We start from the raw sequence: 21,653 nt of genomic DNA, 5'->3' as shown, positions 1-21,653 counted from the left end.
GCCATCAGAAAGAAAACTGTACCACTGTATATTTTTCTGTCTTAGAACACATGCACAAAAAAAGGCTATCTGGGAAATTCAGATAAGTATTCAAAACTGTATTCCAAAAGCATTTAAGAAAGGTTTTAATATTATCTGTCTTATTTTCCATAGACTCACATGGATTGTATTTAAAAACCTAAAAGAAGAAACCCATATGATAAAATGAGTGTTAATGGTCAGAACCATCATTTCACCACTTACATGAATTTGATGGAATACAACAGTGCCTGCCTGAAGCTGTGCTTATCCAACATACAAGGGACACCCATATACCTGCCATACAGAATCTTAAAACCACAAAAACCAGAAAGTATATGAAAGCTGCATCTTCTTTTATTTGTTTGTCTTTCCTCATTCAACAGGTAATTTCTTTACAATCCAGGTTTTCAGCTCTTCTATTTCAGTTCTGCTTAATTCATGATTAAGGTTCGGAAAAGTGTGAAGTGATGTTGATACTCCCAGTGACTTTAGCATCTTGTTGGTCTCTTCACCCCATGAGTACAGAACTAGTTCATCGGCAGTCCCATGACACTGAAATAATTCTGGAAGAACACTTTTGTTTCCTTTCAAAGCCTACATGGAGAAGAAACACTGTCAGACACATCACTAAAAATTTTAGAAGAACAGTTACAAACACATGGTGACAATTCACAGAGCATTTCATACATTAACCTGTATTTTACTGGTCATATTGTACCATCTCTACAAAAGCAAAGAGGGAAACATTGAGAAAAAAATTCACTTCAAATTCCAGTGTGCTAACTCTTGAGAAATGATAGGGTTTACTTTAAGGTCTAGACCCCTCTCCAAATAAGAGAAATAGAAAAAATTTATGACAGCAGATGGAGCCCAGGAGTATCATAATTCAACCCAAATTTTCAAAGAACAGTTACATTTACAGGGGTTCTAACAACTAAGGACAACTTGCAAAATATTTAATTTGTTAATCTGCCTTCTATTTTGACTTACTTTGAATAAAATAATGGTATTGTATGTGCAAAAAAGCAACAAAGCGCCATGTAAAGAGAGCTTTAAAGCCTCACTTCCCCAATAGTCTGCTTATCTATCTCCAGGAAATGTCATGAGTTCAGAAAACTAATCAATTGCCTCAGATGAATAAATATACTACACAATTTTAACTAGAAGAAAAACATGACAGTTAAGTAGTTTTTCTATAAAGTCTACCACACACTCACCTGGTAAACAGCAGAGTCTTTATTAAGAAAGCTAGACAAAGCGAAGACTCCTGCCAGATCTTGATGAAACCTATATGCCAGATGCATTGCCATTCCACCTCCCATTGAAAAGCCTCCTAGGATGCAACAAAAGAATCAAAAATTAGGTTTTGCAATATGTTTTTGTAACCCAGTCTCTAATTTATTTTTATTTTCAGACTTGTTTCATTTATACACAATGCAATCAAAAACCATCTTGAGTAACACAATGGTTACAATGACCTTAAAGCATGATTCAGTTAAGAAGGTGGACAGCTAAAATAATAACAATAAAAAAAGAAACAGCCAAAATGTTGTTATGTCAGAAGCTATTTGTGTATGGTCTGTACCAGGTAGTTGAATACTGTGGCCTTGTATTCTCTGACATTAATAAAGCAGAACTCTATGAACAGGTAATTCTCACTGCTTTTTTATTCAACTTATTTTTCACCCCAGGCTAGCAGCACCCACACAAGAAAGATCTGCAGCACTATTGTACACAATCAATGAGCAGTCACCACATTAGACTAGGATACAGAGGTTGTGGGGCTTTTTTGTTGTTACATGTTAGGATATATAACAAATATGGAAAAATTGCAATGTACCCCACATGAGCTCTAACAAGACTTTCAAATTAATGGCTGTGTTCCACATGTCTCTTCAGCTGCACTAATTCCTTATGCGAGATAATTCCTCAGAGATTATTTTTATATGACAAATGCTTATTCACTAGGAAAGAAATCCAGACTACTGCATTACTTCACTAGGACACAGTACGTAGGCTGTTACATCTACTGTTTCCAGATAATGACTTGGGTGAAGAACAGCTGCTGAAATGTCTTCTAGCAGAGATAGCAACTAACAGAAAGGTTATGACTGCAGCTCTACTTAGTGTGGCATTAGCATCCAGGGTACTGGTGACAATTGGTTTGTGCCAGGTAGTTAACTGGCATTAATAAGTTGCAAAACTCTGTGCCCAGAACTTTTTACACCAGACATATGAAATTAGGGACTGAAGAAGAGATGTAAAAATAGTAGGCAAAATACCAAACCATGTCAGCTTGTTATGCTTTTCAAGTGATGAAAATGAGACTCCAGAATGGGAACGGCTCTTTTGCAAGGGCTGCCTAAGTCCTCTGGGTTTGACTTCTGTGCTACACAGAAGTTTGACAGGGATGCTAAAGAAAAACCAGCCAGGGAGCAGTGCCCCTGCAGCACTGAAACCAAGCCCGATGACACCCTGCAACCTTGGTACTTCACTGGATCTTGGGACCACACAAGAAACCTCTGGTGCACAGAAGCTCAGAGGCAGAAAACACTGCCCTTCATAAATATTAGCTGGGCCATAGTGAGACTGTTCCTAATGGGGAATCCTCTTCAGCACGTTTATCTGCAAGTCCCAGCAAACCTGAGGCCCTTCTAGCTCATGCTCCATCCCATGTTGTGACTGGAGGATGATTTGGCTGGATTTGCGTAGGAAGCTTTCCTGAAAACAACAGATTTATCCAGATATGAAGTGTTCCTCTTTCTTTCTCCCCCACATTATTTTTTGATTTCTGATGAGTTTCTGATCAGAATTTCTACTGAATTTCTGATTCTCCTTTCTACTTATTGTCACCTTGTAGTATTAAGGGACAATTACAGCCACCAGCAGTAACTGCAGGCTCCTGACTTGGAGAACTTGGATCTTAGGGAGAAAGGGCTAGACCACACAATGTAGAAGACCAAAGCCTTGCTTTCCTTCCTCCACACTCCTTAAAACAGCTAAAAAAGTTGTATTCTCAAACTAGGTGATATACCTGGGACCCCCCAGCTATGCTCCCTGGGGTTGATAACACCTTGATATTTATCTGTGGTAAATAAAGCCAGGGCCTGCTATTAACCCTGTGAATCAATCTTTAACCAGTTCAAAGTTAAGATGTCGTATGTCACCTGTCCAATGGCAGTTCAGAAAACAAAGGTAGCTGAGGAAAAGGAATGAATGTGGGTAAACAAGTTCAGAGCACACCTCAAAAACTCACACAATCCCCAACGCCTGAGATTTCCAATAAACTTGTCCTCACAAAAATAAAAATATTGAAAATACTACAGCAAGTCTTTAATCTGCATCGCTACTTCCTTCCAGACGTGCTCTCTTGTCACATGTAAATGAATCCTACAATGAAACAAACCACACTGCACAACTGTCATATAGTAATCACAAAAACTCAACACCATGGAAGCCCACATTCACAGATTAAAATGCAGCCTTCTGAGAAAGTGTATCAAGTACAACAGCTACGAAAAGTTATTACGAAAGCAACAACATCTTGTGCTGAAATTTCTTATGTTCTCTTTTGTGGAATATGAAAATTTATTTCTTTATTTCCTTTTGATCATTCTTAATGGTGCTGTCAACCCCAAACCCAAAAGCCAGCGCTTATACTCTAAGAGATCATTTTTCATTTGCTTACAAATAAATACAGATATACTTTGTTCACATATAAAATGAAGTTAATTTTAAGTATTTTAGAATAGAGGAAAAAAGCTGCATTGAAAACTCATTACTAGTTTGTAAATGATTTAATCTAAAATTTTGTACCCAGTTAGTCACAATCTGGCAACACTATCTGCAATTACTCACCAGCAGTCTTTGACAATGCAGTCACCTTCTGTTTAGAAGAATATTAGGTAATGGTTCTTTTATGTGGCTCGTACTACTATGAGAAAATGTAATACAAAGGACTAGCTCTTTGCATTTAGTTTTCCAGGGGAAAACCTGAATTCTATCACTTGATACCACGACAATTCCTGAGTAAATGCCATATAGCAAATGCTTCAGAAACAATTTGAAGCAGCATTTGTAATTGGAAATAATTTTTTCTCAATTGCAAGAACTATTTCCATATAAGTGTAAATTTGACATAACATTTAAAAGGCATGCTCAGTCAAGAATTTTTATAAGAATTCAAATTCTGGATTAATTAAAAAATTAGAGGCAGGTAGAGGTATTATACAAAAAATGTATGAAGTGACAGAATATATGCAAAACTCAAAAGTATAAGTGTGCTTATGCACACCAATGATCTTAGCACAAAGAATGCATAAACCTCACAGCATTGCTAAGCTGATTGTCATGAGTGTTAAGATCAAAAATGACATGGCAACATTTCCCCCTTAGATGGAGAAAACACAGCAAGCCCCTTACTTGAGACCAATCAACTTCCAAGAAGTACAAAGAGTGTGCAGAGAAGTTCAGGATTTGCCAAAAAGTACAGTAATTTTCCTTCTTTCCTTCGTATCTATGCTTAAGAGACATGTAATTAAAGCTTCATAACAGTCAAAAAGTGTTGGTTCTGCAATGCTCAGGATACCAACTCAGGCAAGCATCTAACTATCTGCATTACCTTTATTGTCTTACAAAGGAGGTTTATGCACAGGTTAAAAGGTAAGTACATACAAACCAGACTCAATTAAGTAAAGCAGCTTTCTTTTAGTTCAAAGAAACTTTACTCAAGTACACATTTATGACTGCAAATCTACTTCTCTGTAGTGCTGACTTCTATGCAATATCCCTTTGCAGCAAGAAGAAAACCGCTTGTAACTTGCTTTGCTAGCTAAAGATCTGCTTAAATCACAGGGTCATCACACTTACAAATTAAAGAATTTGAGTCAGAAGGAACCTCCCGTGCGATACTTCACTAAAATCAAACCATGGTTTATGGAATATCATCTGTAACTATGTTAAGGTAACCCCAGCCACACAATGACATAACAGAGTGAATAGAGACTGAATTTATCCTATGTATTTATTTGTGCTTGAATATAACAGAAGCCTTCATCGTAGCTGCCATTTTTCAATGATGAAGCCTTCTCAGAGCTTGTAAATGGCCTCAGGAGCCTTTCAAATATCAAAGAGATTGTATAAAACCTTGAGCTAACTTCTGCTGAAGTTCTTGATTTATATTAATTCACTCCTCATTTGTATCTGAAATGATAACTTGCTCCACGATGACACTTCAATATTACACGGAGTTCAGGAAACCAAACGTTTACCTGCTGTCAAACTTCAGCTTTATTAATTTCTTTTTCTTTGGCCCAACAATGTTTGCATTTGTATCTCAGAAAATTACTAACTTCATTATCTCACAAAGGTTTCTTTATTTAGTTTATGCTTCTCTCTCTCTCTCTCTCATATGTCCTGGACACATGAGAATGCTAAAAAAACTGCCTTCTTCCCCATGCTCCATCCACTTCAGTGCCTGCAATGACCTATTCCTGAGTTCAGAAAGCTCTTTTAGGTTTTATGAGGTGCTAGAGTGTGTCCAAAGGACAATGAAGCTGGTGAAAGGCCTAAAGAACAAGTCTTATGAGGAGCAGTTGAGGAAACTGGGGTTGTTTAGCTTGCACAAAAGGAAGCTCAGGGTTGCCCTATCACCCTCTGTACTACCTGAAAGGAGGCTGTAGCAAGGTGGGGGTTAGTCTCTTCTCCCAAGTAACAAATGATATAGGACAAGAGGAAATGGCTTAAAATGGTGCCAAGGCAGGTTTAGATTGGATATTAGGACAAGCTTCTTCACCGCAAGGGTTGTCAAGCATTGGAACAGGTTACCCAGGGAAGTGGTGAAGTCACCATCCCTGGAGGTATTTAAGACATGTAGATGAGGTGCTTAGGGATGTGGTTTAGTGGTGGACTTGGTAGTGTTAGGTTTAAGGTTGGACTCAATGATATTAAAGGTCTTTTCCAACCAGAATGATTCCATGAATCTGTGACTTCCTTTACAGGAAAAGCATCTCTAACAAACACAAGCTGGACATTGCCAATTGCTTCCCAAGCCACATAGATCTAATTGTAAAATGCCTTAGTTTGTTAAAGATCATGATTATGGAATTAGGAAACAGCAAACCAGATCACTTTTTGGTATTTCTAGTATAATTTTAAAATGTGAACAAACTTGCTGTTTACTACATTAGAAATCACAGCCATAGGAAACAAATTTCTGTTATTAATCATATTTAGTGTATGAATTCTGCCACCCATATTGAGTACAGATCTGCTCCTTGCAGAGACAGACTTCGAGCTCTTCTTGCATGAATTTGAGTGGCAGAGGTAGAAACTGCTTCATTACCGCATAGAACCAAAAGAAGAAGAGAAGAAGCTAAGCCCCAGACTTTGATGAGAGAAAGATTCCGGCTTGGTCGTAGGGGTGGGTTTTGAGGTGTTTATTTTACCCATTATGTCTTCTCTAGTTTCTCTCTAGTAGTGGTTCTTCATCTTCCCTGTAGTTCTTCAAATTTGTCAGTACAACTTCAGTAACAAAGTGGCAAGAGATGAATGCTACAGCATACAGTGTCTGTGCCAACACAGTACAAAGAGAGACGCATACCCTCTTCTGTTGTACAAGGCCACACAAAGTCAGAAATTGTCTTTGCCCGTTCTGTTATCACTACAATATATTACATACTCTTGCCTCACTTTCTTTCCATTCTCCCAGCATCCTTCATTCTCACTTTCTCCTTTCTTCAGATATTTCAACTGAAGAGTTACTCTAATCAGTCTGTTATCAGGATTTTTTCCCTAAAGCTACATTTCAGTTTACTTTCTGCTCTCCCTAGGGACTTTGTGATTTACCTTCTATTAATGGTATCAGCAAAACCTTGTCCTATACATCACCTGCAAAGGACCTGACTTTTTGACCTGACCTTCCTTTTTCATCCATGAATGGAAGTATCATGTACATTTACCAGCATTCATACGAGTATTAGCAAAGAATACAGATATCAGTGGAACAGCAAATTCTCTTCTCCACAGAACTCCCTGAACACTGCTCTTGTTTAAATGCTCAACCATGTACTTTGTCTCAAGCTTCCTCACAGCAGTGATTTTCTCCTTTTAATCTGTTCATGAAACTTCACTAAGAACTTACCTTAGACACTAGCAGAACTTCAATGAATAGTTTCCACCTTTGACAGCCTTTTTATCCTGTTTGTTACTCAGTAACTGACAGTCATTCCAAGAAAAAAGGCAACTTCCCTTTTCTGGCTCAGCCACTTCCTCTTGTTATGAACATGAATCAATTTGCTATCCAGCTTTCCCACCAGCCAAAACACATTTTGAAATGCATATTTAAGTGGTACAAGTTTTACCATGGTTCTCGTAAAAATAAGTGTACAATAGTTTATAATGTATTAATTCACAGTAAAATCAGAAACAGTTACAATTTTATGGAATTGTAATTTTTAGCAGTAGAAGGAAAGCAAAATCCACAAAAAGTCTCAAATCAATTTTTACTAAAATGAGATGTTACTCTATCAAATCTACGACTTGCTTTATTTACCTAGTGTGTTTTTTTGGTTGTTTCTGAGGATGACACCACAGTGCTGCTGCAACATTTACCTGTCATTTTTACAGTCAGCATAACTGCACAACATCAAAAAAAAGGAAGAGAACAGCCTGTTCTTCAAGCTCATGGAATAAAGAAATTAGAAAATATGCTTTCTAAAGTGAAGAATAGTGAAACACAGAAACAGGTTGTCTTGGAAAGCTGTGAACCTTCCATTAAGGGAGATCTTTTAGAAGACAAAAAAGCAATGATAAGGATTTGCCGAAGTAGAGCTGAACCAGCACTGGCACATGAAGATGGACTAGCCAATATTGTTAAGCCTCACTCTTCTATGACCCTAGGTAGGCATGACTGTGAAGAAAGTACAGGTTACTGTGCACCCTGTGGCACGTCTACACATGACTCCTCAAACATTCTAAAAGCCCATCCATGCATTTAATTTTGCACTGAACTCGGGCATTTATTAAAGACAAGCAAGCATACGTTTTCAACAGAGTTTCTACTACGGCTGAGATTAGCATTCAATTCACTTTAATTCTTCTCTTCCCAAAGCCATTATGTGCTGATAATATGCAATGACAATACCAGGGTTGCATTATTTTTCCTTTTACTGTTGTGACCCTTATTTACTCCTAATCTTCACTATCATTTACCAAGCCTGTCATTCATCATGCAGATCAAAAGCGAGAACGTGCCACCTCTCAAAGACGTTGTTTCTCATGATGGACACAGTTAATACCCGGGAAATAAAGCAACAAGTGGTGGATCCTACTCTCTAGCTAAAATTATTAGCATTTGTACCTCCTACTGAACGATTTACGAAGCAAACAGACATTCATTTGTTAATGTCTCTTGCTTGCACACCAAGAAGTAAAAAGAATAGTAGAGAACCAAAAGGTTCAGGTGCATACAAACAAGAGGAGCAAATAGCTCCCCTGAAGAAGAAACACCATGCGGATTTACACTGGTGCACTAAAAACTAATGAAATATTTGCTGATGTTGTGAGGGAGATGGACTAACAGTACTGCTCCAAGCCCAGCTTCTCACAAGCATAATTTAGACAAACCACAAATCACCTAATGGGTGATATAGAAAGAGTATTTGAATTGCAGTGACGAATGGCAGTATCAAATCAGGAATTTATTCTGTGAGATCAAGACAGTAAGTGTCTCTAAATGAAAGACATTTTCCTAATAATGACAGAAGATACAAGTTAGGATGAATGACAGCAAAAGGCTTAGAAGCCAAAGATGTAAAATACCAAGATTGTAGATGAGGTAGTTTGCCCAACATTTTAACAATTTATTGTTCCTTTTATCTTCCCATATTTACAGAATCCTCTTTCTCTGCGATATCAAAGCCAAGATACTTCCTCCCCATCCCATCCTCACACACACTGGGAGAGATGGAAATGCTAATATTTATAAGCAGCACAGAACTTTCATGTTACTTCCACCATGGTTCAGTAGCTATGTAAAAAGTCTAGCAATAAACAAAAAGTGGTTGTGTGTCTTGTGTTATTGTTACAGTACAAGGGGTCAGGAATCATGCATGTGTGTTTTGGCATAGAGTCAAATCTACAGGACTGTTATGGAAAGTTTATTTTCACTGGCTGCTTACACAAGTGACTACAGGTGGCAGAGACCAACATGCTTGGATCAGCTTTTCTGCACTTCAGAAAAAGCGACCTGTAAAAGTATGAAAGCAGCACTCAATTAAAAACAAAAAAAAAGACAACAAAAAGGCTGCCTTTCACTGCAAGTGTAGTTGACTAAAGTGAGCACTATCAGAATGCTCCAAATGTGAAGTGGCCATTTCTTTCAAGAGCCTCTAACATATTAACACATTCTTGAATAAGGCTGGTAGAAATTGTCAAAGATTTCAACGAAGTGGAGTTATTTTACAGCACACTATCACCATGAAAGCAGTTAAAAAAACAACAAAACAAACACAAGAAAACAAAACAAAGCAAATCCACCATCACCTGAAAAACCAGCTTGGCTTTAAATAGAAAAAGAAGCTACCGTCTCTCATTTCCAATTGTGGTAATTCTCTTGTTTAGCTGATATAGCAATGAATTCAGGCATTTATAAAGGAGGAATACATGCAGTTTTAAGAAAGGATACTACAAAGCTCCAAATGTCAGAATTTGAATGATTTTATCATCCTCCTATCTTCAGAGTCAATGAAAACCTACTTACAGGATTATTTGCAAGTGCTTTAGCCAAGAAGACCAGTAAGAGTAACTCAACAAGAATGCCTGGCTAAAGAGTGACTTTCATTATCAAGTTCTGGGGGTGATAAAATTATTTTTGCATAATTATGTATTGCAGTCAGTCTCCCTTCCCTCCTCTTCAAAGGTCAGAGGAAGTACGATTTCTGGTTCGTCAAGGTAGACATCCTTCCAGAGACTACTGTATTAATAGGAAAGCAACTCATTAAGCTGTCAGGAAACAGGAATGAGTAGATGAGTCGTGTACTACTATGTGCTGGTTGTTACACTCAGTTGATTTGGAGGTTTTAGTAGCAAGACTTGATTTACCTCCAGTAAATTAAGTAATTTAATTCTTTAGAAGTAGACCCATAAAGCAGCTGTTAAAAACAAGGCTGCATTAATATTTTTTCTTGCTATAGAAAAAGAAGAGTAGCATCACACAACCTGGACTCTATCCTCAGCTTTAGAGTTCTGCCACGAACAGCCACCTGAAGATTTCAGAGCTAACTGTGCTACTGAAACAAATGGTGCAGGATATAATTTCTTAGAACAAATGATCTTACTGTACCCAGTCTTGAACCTTGTGGAAAGTTTGATCGGTTCCAGAAAGAGAATCATCCCCCAGAACACCAGGTGCTCAGCTTGTCATTTTCCACTGCTTGAGAGCCTGCTCCTGCTTCCCTTCTCTTCCCACTCACTCTCCTTTGCACAGTGCCCCCTCAGATCTTGCCTTCTTATCCCACACCTCTGAGCTGTCAGCAGCTACCCACCTTCCTGCTTGCCTAACACCTCGCTTGCCCTCATCTAACAATATCTGACACTCATCCTCAGCCTGTAATTTCTAGCTTGCTATTCCATATAAAACCATAACCTTCAATCTTGTTACCCTCCTCATGCTCATTTGGTTTTCTTTCCACTCATTAAAACTCCCACTCATTACAAAACAGACAGTCCCACAACCTAGTTTTTCTTAACCCTTTAACAACTATTTCATTCCCTGTAATTAACTCTTCATGCAACTGCTCTGCTCTCTTGTCTTCTGTGACCTACCTGGAAAGGCCCCCACTGCTCTTCGCAAACTCCTAAGTGCTCCAGTCTCTTCTCTCAACTATTTTGTCTCTGCTTTCCATAATAAAATGCATACCAGTATCCTCATTATGGATCTCTACTCTCTACCATGAGTCAACACCACTGAATGCACTGCAGAAATAGTCACCACAGCTTCTTCTGAAAGAATTGGCTTATTTTTCCCTCTACCTCAAGACGGCTGCCTCCTCCAACTCCATGGTACCAAATCCACTGTCTGCTCCTCACCTGTTAACTCAAGCCTCCTATTCTTGTACCAGACGGATGTTCCTGACTTTTTCAAAGACAAATCTTAAAAAAATCTGACAGGACTCCACCCTTTGATCATACCAAATGACCGTATCTTCCATTATCTCCACCAGCCTCTCCCAAACTCCTAAAAATTTCAGACCATACGTTTCTCCTTTTCCAGTGGACATTACAGCTTGATGCAGACATGCTGACCACACATCATTACCAAACCTCGGCCTGATATTCTCTTTTGATTAAAAATGTTATAAAGCTGCCAAGTGCCTTTACAGAATTCCTCATATTCTGTAAGAAACAATGCCAGAAGATGGGACTTTGTGCAAATAATTGCCCATTTAGAACAACTACGAATGCCACATTAGGCTGACTCAAGCTCCCAATAAACCCAACCTTCACGCACAGAAACATTACAGGATCACTGAGCTACATATTCCACTGCATCACATACTGGTTAATCATCAAAAACAGTGTGGAGAAGGCACAAAGTTTTCATGAAAGAACACAATCTTGTGCAGCCACGATTCACCTTCCACAAACAAATTTAATATGCATTCATATAAGTCCCCTTCTGTACTTTGAATTGAGCTAATTCAATTCAGGGCTTCCTGATTTTGTTTATTGCACTAGTATTAGATTCAAGTGTGAGGATGCATGCATGTAGTCTCTGTCACAGAGGCAAGGAAAAAGTGCCTTAACTCTAGAAGCCTGAAATCGAAGCTCTCAAGAATGAGAAAAGTATCATTATTTCTGATGTCCACATGAGTGCAAACACAGAGAGACAGGGACTTTCAAAGAATCTATGGGCTGAAACAACTGATGCATACAAACGTCCCTGTGCTACCTGTGACATGCAAAAGAACTTTCATACTCCACAGTTTTCCTGGGTTTAATTTTGAAGGCTACAGTGAAAGGAAAAAAAGCCTAGTATCAAGTTGGATTTGTACACAGAACATCTCCCAGCTCACTTCAGAAAAGCACCTGTGCTTCTTCAGCAGTTTCCAAGCCAGCAGGTATAACACAGGAAAGACAGATCAAAAAGACTGTGCTGACAACAATCCAAAATAATGCATTCTGCAGCCAGGGCGATGAGCCAGAAAGAGAAAGTAAACAGAGGCCTTCAAAGAGCAACATGGGGCTGGAACAAGAAAACATGTAGGCTGAATGGAAGTGGCTCCACCATGCAGGATTTTGATGGCATGACTCATGGCACAGCCATAAATTTCTGAGTTCCCACATTAAAGAGTTTTTTCCCCAACCTGAAAGAGTTTGTGGTCTAGGAATGGGACAGGGAGCCAAGTACTTGTGAATTCTCATTCTTTCTTCAATAAAGGCTACTCCATTACCTTCAAGTCCTGTGCCTTAATACCCCACTATCTATATCACAGAAGCACTGTGGAAACTAAGAAGGACAGGAAGATAGACACATATGAACTACGACAGCTATTACTTCATCTGTTATCAAGTGTTAATCTTTAGTGATGTGTAATATGCACATTTTTCCCCATGAATTAACTGAAATGCTGGGGTTTGAACCCCAAGCCCCAAATTAAGGTTGACATATGGGTGATTCCCACAGCCCTTCATAAAAAGGTGGTGAGTTTGCCTTATAGCTTCCCCCCAGGGTGCGGCCGGCCCTGCAGGGAGAGCCAGAAGGGAAATGAGCCCCAGGGGTCCCACATTGAGCTGACAAAGGTCAGGTGTCTGCTTGGGGATAAAAGCTGGGACCACTGGCAGGGAGTCAGGAGCGTCTGTCTGTGGAGTGCACTCCCCAGAGCTTCCTGGTTCAGGGCAGACCTCCTGACTCTCCCTGGAGCTGGGCCCTGGTCTGTTTAGGCCTTTGCAAATGCAGGCTGATTGGGTGAGAGTTGCCATGTGGGCACCTTTTTCTTATGTATCTTACTTGCTGGTTTGGCTGTTTCCCATACCAACTCTGGGAAACCTTGGTTCACTGTTTATACTACCTGTTGTGGGCCAAGTCACATCTTTTGTGGGATCGTTGGGGGTGGCGTCAATTATGTACCAGCTGGTTGACCTGTTTGTACCCCCGGCGGTCATTCATATCATAACGTTTGTGTCTACAATACAGTCTGTGTATTGTTTTCTCTTTTTGCTGGCTGTATCATTTTTGCTGGGCCTGGTCATTGGCAGAACAATTAACCCAAAATTATTAAAGCCAAGGAAAAGCTCATCATTACTTCTATGCTACGTCTCCACTCTCCAAAATGCATTTTGTGCAAGTATACTTTTCCATCCTTGAAAATGGCCAATAGTAGAAGTATGCACTTTTAAAGGTAAATAATTGCCCACTTTGTATTTTAAATAGCAATTACAAATTATTACTTATAATAAAAACCGTTTTAGGTTACATTTTTGAGGGCCCTGCTTACCATTAGCCACATTCCTCACCTGCTACAGGTTTAAGTAATGACTCAATATTCTTGAGCAGCTGAAGAGGCTGTTCACCAGTTGGAAGGCATGTCCATGAGCTTTCAGGATAGAGGAAATTCAAAGCAGATGATCTCTTAACAGTTAAAAGCCATTAAACGCATTAAAAATAAGTCTCTCTTACCTATTAGTATTCTACTCTTTGCAATGCCATTTTTCATCTCATCATTGATCAGGTCTGTAAGTCCCCGGCACATAGAATCAATACTTTCAATGTGTTCTGGACAGTCATTAGAGATCTTATACCTGTCAAACCACACAGTGGAAAGGGCTCCTTTCATAGGTGTATATGGCCTGGAGTGGTGGAAGGAAAGAAAACAAATGATTAACCAAGCATATGATCAAAATTCTTCAGCATACGTGAGAAATAAAAACAATTCAGTAGCTCTCCAGCAAAGGAGAGAAGGATCCTCTTTCAGGTCTAACTCACTATTGCATTTCCTTGCATTCAAAACATGGTTAGGAATGAAGGCAGCATTTGGAAGCTATGTAAAAATGCAAGTTTCAGTCAGTTCCGTGTCACAACTGATCAGGTCAGTTAAATGTTTAAAATCTTAACTCTTGTTGAGAGGTTCTTAATGCTAAATTAAGTTAGGGTTAAATCCACCTTGGAACACGACAAACTGAAGTAGCTGCTCAACAAGACAGCTTTGCAGGAGTTAACTTCACAGGATCTTTTGTCTTATTTTTGCCAAAATTGGCAGGAGAGGTACTATGAACCTCTAGTTACATACAAAGACTTCTCCCTTCAGTCAGTTTTTCTTTCTCTTAAGTAATACAGCTGTCGTCACCTTAATGACACAAGTATATTATAAAAATAACTGAAAGAAATGCCACGTGCTTATTGGATTGGTGCACAGACAATTTAGAGACAATACTCTTCCGTGACACAAGAGTGCCCAAACCTCCAAAGCTACATCAAGGAAGCTACAATTCCAAGCAGCTTTTTCCTTATTTTTAAATAAACAAGATGAATAGAGTCCTGAAATCCCAAGAAAGGTGATCTAATTCCCTTCTAATAACTCTACAGTTGCCTTGCAATGGCTCTACAGTTTAATAATACCAAAAACACTGCTATGAGATTGATGCTTCATTTCAAATCCAAGCCCCCTTAAATCCTTAGCTGCAATGTTTATCCAGGGGGCACATCTTTCCTTTCTACTTAAGCTCAAATGACCTCGGATCAGATTACAATCATTGCCTACGAACAGACAGCCCTTGATAAATTTGTCTGGATGGGAACCCACTGAAAACACTAACACTGACTCTGTGCTCTCTCTGGATGTTTTTCAGTACTAGGATTAAACAAAAACACAACTAAGCTACATCAAGAAAGCCACTATTTCAGTTATTCTTAACAAAGGAACAAATCCTGCCTTTATTAATACCAGAGAAGCCTCACATACGTAAATGGCTATTTCTAAACCAGCAATACTGCCACTAGTACGGGTGTGCAAGAGGCAGTACACTATTTCCATGACTAAGTCACACAAGTCAAAAATGAGAGAAGACAGAATTTCTTCTGCCTGGTGCCATAAACATGAAAGAAATGAAATAATAAAGCTGACGACTCAGAAGCTGGTAAGCCAAATATAAAGAAAGAGGCAACAAGCAGCATCAGATAGGTGGAGACAGAGAGACTACACTGTTTCATCTTTAAGCACAACTTCAGGAACAAGTACCTGGAAACTACTGTTATTCAATTGACCACAAGTATGTGGTCAAGTTTAGTACAGCGTGTGCCTCAAGTGGCCCCTCATTTCCTTAATTCAAAACAAACCATACAATTAAACACTAGAATTAACAAATAGGGTTTTTTTTCAAGTTAGCCCATACTTTATTAAAAAATGTAACTCCTACATTGTAAGAAATTCAATGGAAATACTTTGTACACCCAACAAGCTAAAGCCAAGTTTAAAAATCCTTATTAAAATGCCTTCTTTTGTTTGTTTGCTTGCTTGTTATTTAACTTCTTTGTACTTCCACTGTCTCCAGGATTCTTCCCAAATGTACTGATCAATACCCCCAAGAAACAAGATTACAAATCTCTAGCTCACAAAACTCAGTATTTAAGATGAGACATTTCAGTCAAAAACATCAACAGCAGAACCAGTGGGGTTTCTGGAAATCACTTGGATGATGTGATGTCCAGCAGACTAAGTACTTGGGAAAAAAGCATTTCTTTAATTCTTTTAGCTTCTCTCTCAAATACTTTTACATAAATCCTGGTTTAGCAGCCAGAGTGCTTCATTTTCTAGTAAAACTAGAGTACCTTATATTTGTGTGAGAAATTACGTGTAAGGTTTTAGTACTATTACAGCAGGTTGACCCAGGATGTCCATGGAATGAAGATATATATTTCTATTACATGATAGAAATTTACATCACAGAAATAATAAAACAGGTTTCCCCAAAACGGGAAGACAAAATCATCTGATTTATAAACAAGACAAAATCCACTATGAGATTATAATACTTGATCAGACATTAAAACTCAGGACGTGTACCTGCTGTATGCTACTGAAGAATTTGCAAAGACAAAGACCAATGTCTCTTACACCCACAGGAAAAGACCCCAAAGCAGACAAGATCCTTTCAGCTGTCTCAAAAATATTCTTGCAACCACTGATTTCTCAGAAATACATTAAAAATAACCTTTACATAAAGCCGAAAAATAAGATTCTTTAATGGTTCACCCAACTGGCACATCTGTTTTAGTCATTCACCTTGTTCCTTAAATAAATCCCTTTATTAGCTGGCACACAGCAACTCAGACATTACCACGGTAAACAAATATGTTTGGCACAGAACCATCTCTACAGCTCCAAGAATACAGCACAAAATTTTTTTCATACAATTAAACCTCAAAAGAAAAAAAGAAAATCCCTATGTTACTGTGACACAAGAGGCTGGCCTAAAATATACAAAACCAAAGTAGTACAGGGTGAAGTGAAAACTCCATCCGGTAAGATCAGCGTGGTCAATTAAGGACAGCCTCAGACCAAATGGTCAGCTTGAAGTTTGGATTTTTGCTTTCCCAAGTTTAATCAAAACTTGTAACATTAGTCTCTCTTTGAATCCTCTCTTTGGGTATACCCGGCTTCCAAACTTGTACCCACTGTTAAGAGACATTTGAAACAGTTTCCTACAAATTGAACTGTCAACATTTAAAAATAAAGAGAAAACAAGAGGTAGAGGAGACACTGCTAATACCAAAAAGCATTTAAAGACTGCAGGCACCTTGAGGAAAAGAATCTTTACGATGCTTCCCAATACCATGAAGTTTATTCGTTAACATGTTTTCTGATTACTTTACAGGTCTTATTTTTTAAGGATGTCCACTGATCTACAATTTTCTCACACATACATTTGCATGAGTGCATAACCAAACTCATGACAGGTTAGCTTCTGCTAATGTGAGTTATGTACTACCAAGGAAAATTTAATGAAAGCACGAAGCACTAACACCATCTTAATCCACCTTCCTGAAGCATGGATTTTATACTCTAGACCATCCTTAATGACATTTAGAATTGTGCTAAATAGTTCAAAATTATCTCAACAGAAGTAGAGAGCAACTGAATGATGCTACACAAGGTTCAAATTCAGATCAAAATACATGCCAAATTCTAGATCCAAAATTACGCTATTAGCATATCAATTAACATAAAATTACAGGTATTTCTAACTCAATAAGTCCCTGTCCAATTTTCTAAGTTAAAAGACAAGCTAGCACTGCTAGCTGCCTTAATAAGTAATGTAAGAGTGGCAGACAGCATGTTGGTAAACAGCAAATATTCTTCCCCCCAAGTCTTTTTTCTGTTGAACAGTTGTATCACTGCCCTCACACTCAGCACTATGATCACCCTGCTAATGCAGTCACATAAACCCCAGGTCACTGGTGCTGGCTTACAGCTCTCTTGAAGTTCCAGACAGAACTTCCTGAGATATCAGACAGAACTGGGAATTTATAGTGAACTTAGGCTTCAAGACTCAAATAAAGGAAGAGAAAAATCACAGGTTTTGAAATCTTCACTTTTGCTTCCTTCCCAAACTCGCCTCTTCTCAGTCAGGAGTCAAAGTTGCATCAGACATTGTAATATTGCCTTTTGGAACTGTGCATCCCTTCAAGAAAAACGGACAGAGCACACTGCCAGACTGCTCAAGTTCTACTTTACTCTGGCAAGACAACACCTGGTGTGCTGCATCCAGCTCCAGAGTCCTCAGCACAAGACATGTACCCACAAACCAGTCCAGAGGAGGGCCACAAAACCAGTGAGAGTGCTGGAGCACCTCTCCTGTGAAGACAGGCTGAGAGAGTTGGAGTTGTTGAGCCTGAAGAAGAGAAACCTCTGGGAAGACCTTATTGCAGCATTTCAGTACTTAAAAGGGGCTTATAAGAAAGATGGGGACAAACTTAGCAGGGCCCATTGTGATAGGACAAGTGGTAGTAGTTTTAAACTAAAAGAGGGGAGATTTAGACTAGATAAGGAAGAAATTTACAACGAGGGTGGTAAAACATGTAAGATGTTGGCAGATGCCCCATCCCTGGAAACATTCAAGGTTAAGATGGACAGGGCTCTGGGCAACCTGATATAGTTGGAGATGTTCCCGCTCACTGCAGGAGGGTTGGACTAGATGATATTTAAAGGTCCCTTCCAACCCAAAACATTCTGTGATTCTAGAAGCAAGTCTTGGATCTCTTCAAGCCAATGACAGGTTTTTCCAAAGAAAGCAAAATTACTGCACAGTTCTAAATTCCCTCCTAGCATAATCTCACAACTGATACTGGTACACTACAATAGAAAATCTAGTTCATAATTCTGCTTTTAATTCCTACAGTCTGCTTGAAGCAGGAGGTGAAGCTTAAAAGAAAAGGTGGGAAAGGCAAAGAATCCACCTATCCATATAAAATAGCATAAGATGGGCTAGAAATTCAAAAAGCTTAAACTTGGAAGTATATTTAATTTAAAAAAAAAAAAAAAAAAAGGGTCATCTGCAGGAGGAGTAATTTCAGCTGTTCCTCAGAACAGGTTGTGCCTGTTCACTCAACCACATGGAAACGCTTTTGATGGAATTGTTCTGGATGCATACTGCCTGAAACGAGAGCCCAGCTAGTACAGTGGTTACCTGAAGAAATACAATACTGACAGCCTTTGTTACTCAGGACAAATCTCATTCATTCAAGACAAAGGCAGCTGCAATACAAGCTGACATACCACATCAAATTCTAAACTTGCTTGTTTCTTTGTTTCTGTTTGTTGGTTTAGTTTGGGTCTGGGTTGTGTGGGGTTTTTTTTTGTTTGGTTGGTTTTTTTTTTTTTTTTTTTTGGAGGCGAGTGGTGCAAATTGTGGGAGTTTGTACACATCACAGAAACAGCAATAATATTATGGTTGAAAAGACCATAAATGACCTTTTCTACACACTGCGAGTTCCTCAGCAACAAGTTAGTAGTGGCTGCTTCATGAATTCACTGAAAGAAAGGGGCAAGAGGCAAACCATGGTCCAGTCTGAGTCAGTTATCAATTACAGGGTTTGAAAGACCAACTTGTGGAAGATGAATGTTGGATGAACACTAGCTAACCATCAAAACCCCTGAAAAGGCTGTAAACCAGTAGCACAGAGTGACAACTTAGAACCCCACAACTGGTTGCAGGAGGGGCCATACAAAAAACCCACTGTCTCCAACTCTTCTGTACTGCAAAGTGGTCAAGAGAAGAAAAACAAGAAGGATGTTGAGGAGTGTGATGTAGTTACAGGGACCAGAAAACCAAGATTACGGCCATTGTGCTCTGCTTTGCTTCCCCAAAGCATGACTAAAGTACCTCTGACAAGTGTTTACTGCATTCCACACGGTATTGTATGATGTAAGCATTACTTGTATGCATATCCATGTTTTCCTCACCTAACACAAGAGGAGATAAAAAAGGAAAATATGAAGTTTATCCAAGGATGCTTCCATCATTATTAATCAGAATATGTTAAATTTCTACTTACAGAAGGAGATGAAAGAACCACCCCATGATACCCAGCAAAACCCTTTCCATTTGTCCCCCAGACTTCCATCTCTAAAAAGACTTATTTGTGTTAAATTTATGAATGAGGTTAGGGCTTACAAAAGTGAAGGATTAATAACATTTGCCTGAGCCAAAAATAGTATGATAGGCACCATGCACGCTCCCCTACACAGCTCTGCCAATCCATCTCAAGTCTGACCTGCAGTACCCCTGCTGCTTTTCCAGTCCTAGGCCTCTCACCAGCAGAGGCTGCCAATGTAGCTGAATGGTGCCAAACTGTCTGGTGGTTTTGCAATATAGCTAAATGGGGACTACGATGAGATGAAACTCATTTCCACCCATGAGCTGAGCAAAGTTGTGAACTTAAGTGAAAGGATGGAGAACCAGGCCATAGAACGCTGAGCAGTCCTTACCAGCCACATACATAGAGACTAGGGAAATTAGAATAAATCGGGGGGGAAAAAAAGATGATATGACAAAGTCTGCAGAGACTTCTTGGCCACTCAAAGGTATGTTGAGTGAATGTCAAAAAGATGCACAAAATACCCCAAGTAGTATTTATAGTTTACTTCCTGACTTGCAAAACAGAAGGGCTGTCAGAATGGAATGTTAGACAACGCAAAGAATCTTTGACCTAGATTTTTAAAGGGAATTATAGAAGGTAAGGTATACTTATTAAAAAAAGTAGAGCCTAAATGGTTTTAACTTTACCACGTTAGCTCCTGCAATGCCAATTTAAACTATCACTTTCTATTAAAAAAAGAAGGTTAAATTGGGTAGTATTCAGTTCTGATTTAGAAACTCAATAGAAACCGAATGTTTAAGTCACAGTTGCAGCAGCTGAAACAGTATTTAAAGCTGTAGCCATCCTGACCCAAATAAAAAAAAAGGAAAAAGGAAACCCTTTCCTTTAAAACTATTACTGTAGACGTGGCTGCAGGGATTGCATCAGCTGCTAGTACTACAATTTAGGCTCTTTTCTGTAATTACAGATATACATTAGCATTACAAGGGGGAGGAAACAGTATTGTTGTGTTTAACAAGTTTTATCTATGTGGAGAAGCACTGATCCTGAAAGATGAAGCTAAAAATGAATGCAGAACTTGTTTTAATAGGCTGTTCCTCTAAGTATCCCAGCTGCCTACATTAGAGAAAAAACCTTCTCTATGACTAAAAACATTCATTTGTGAAGCAAATTTTGCACGCCTCAGTAACATGCATTTAGTTCCCAAAATATTCCAAATCCAGGTGTCACTACTTTCACTACATCACATGGAGACTTCAAATCCACATATTTTTCCCTTTTTAATCTTAGCACGTTTTTAACATAATTTTATTTAGAAATTTTCAAAGTTTTTCCTTTTAAATAGTACATTGCACTACCTACATTCTGTTATTTTCACTCAGGAAACAAACAAAAGTAAGAGGATTTTCCAAAGTAATGGGGGATGAGTGTGACAAAAGCCTGCAAACACTATCTGTCCAGGGGATATCTGGTGATCATTCTTTATACACACCCTGCACATTATAAAAATTAAAGAAAATTAAATATTTTTTTTAAAAAATTAACTTTTTACATAGACCTATAGAGAATAGTAAAAAACCAGTTTTATATAATATAGTTCAGTAACATTCTATTGCTTTTACCAATGAAATGGAAGCATCCTTTCTAGTGTTTGCTGAAATCAATGCTAATAAAGCCAGCGACCACATTTTAGAATTTCTCTAGATTATATGCTTGGCTGGTTTTCTAAAATAATTTTCAAACATATTGACTCTTGAATCAAAACAGGTCTGAAACTCTGATGCAGTAAACTAAGTATTATGTTTCAGTGTCTTGGATAAAATCTAGACAAAATGTAAATATAAACTCCACCCATCCTCCACAAAGGGGGAAAAAAAAAAAAAAAATCAAAGTTTTTGTTGAAAAATGTGAGTTCTACTGCTTTTCAGAACTCTATTTAATGCAGGTGAAGAATATATAAGACCAAATCTATAGATCTATCAGTAGAATCATACCCACCAAAAACATGAAGAGGTACTCCTGACCTGACCTGCAG

General features: G+C 38.6%; 1 protein-coding gene across 1 annotated transcript in view; it reads right to left on the bottom strand.

Annotated features, from left to right (window-relative positions):
- Positions 1-357: 357 nt before the first annotated feature.
- The window catches only part of LYPLAL1 (lysophospholipase-like 1), a gene marked incomplete at its 5' end in the record, with an annotated part of 23,996 nt that continues 2,700 nt past the window's right edge, over positions 358-21,653 (bottom strand). Inside the window, 3 exons of the mRNA XM_008936532.1 lie at positions 358-615; positions 1,239-1,354; positions 13,700-13,869. Of these exons, the coding sequence (XP_008934780.1) occupies positions 394-615; positions 1,239-1,354; positions 13,700-13,869 (508 nt within the window). The remainder of the gene's footprint in view (positions 616-1,238; positions 1,355-13,699; positions 13,870-21,653) is intronic.

Source organism: Merops nubicus, unplaced genomic scaffold (assembly GCF_000691845.1).
Source record: "Merops nubicus isolate BGI_N331 unplaced genomic scaffold, ASM69184v1 scaffold6793, whole genome shotgun sequence".
Lineage (NCBI taxonomy): Eukaryota > Metazoa > Chordata > Aves > Coraciiformes > Meropidae > Merops > Merops nubicus.
This window is presented reverse-complemented; position numbering and strand designations above follow the sequence as displayed.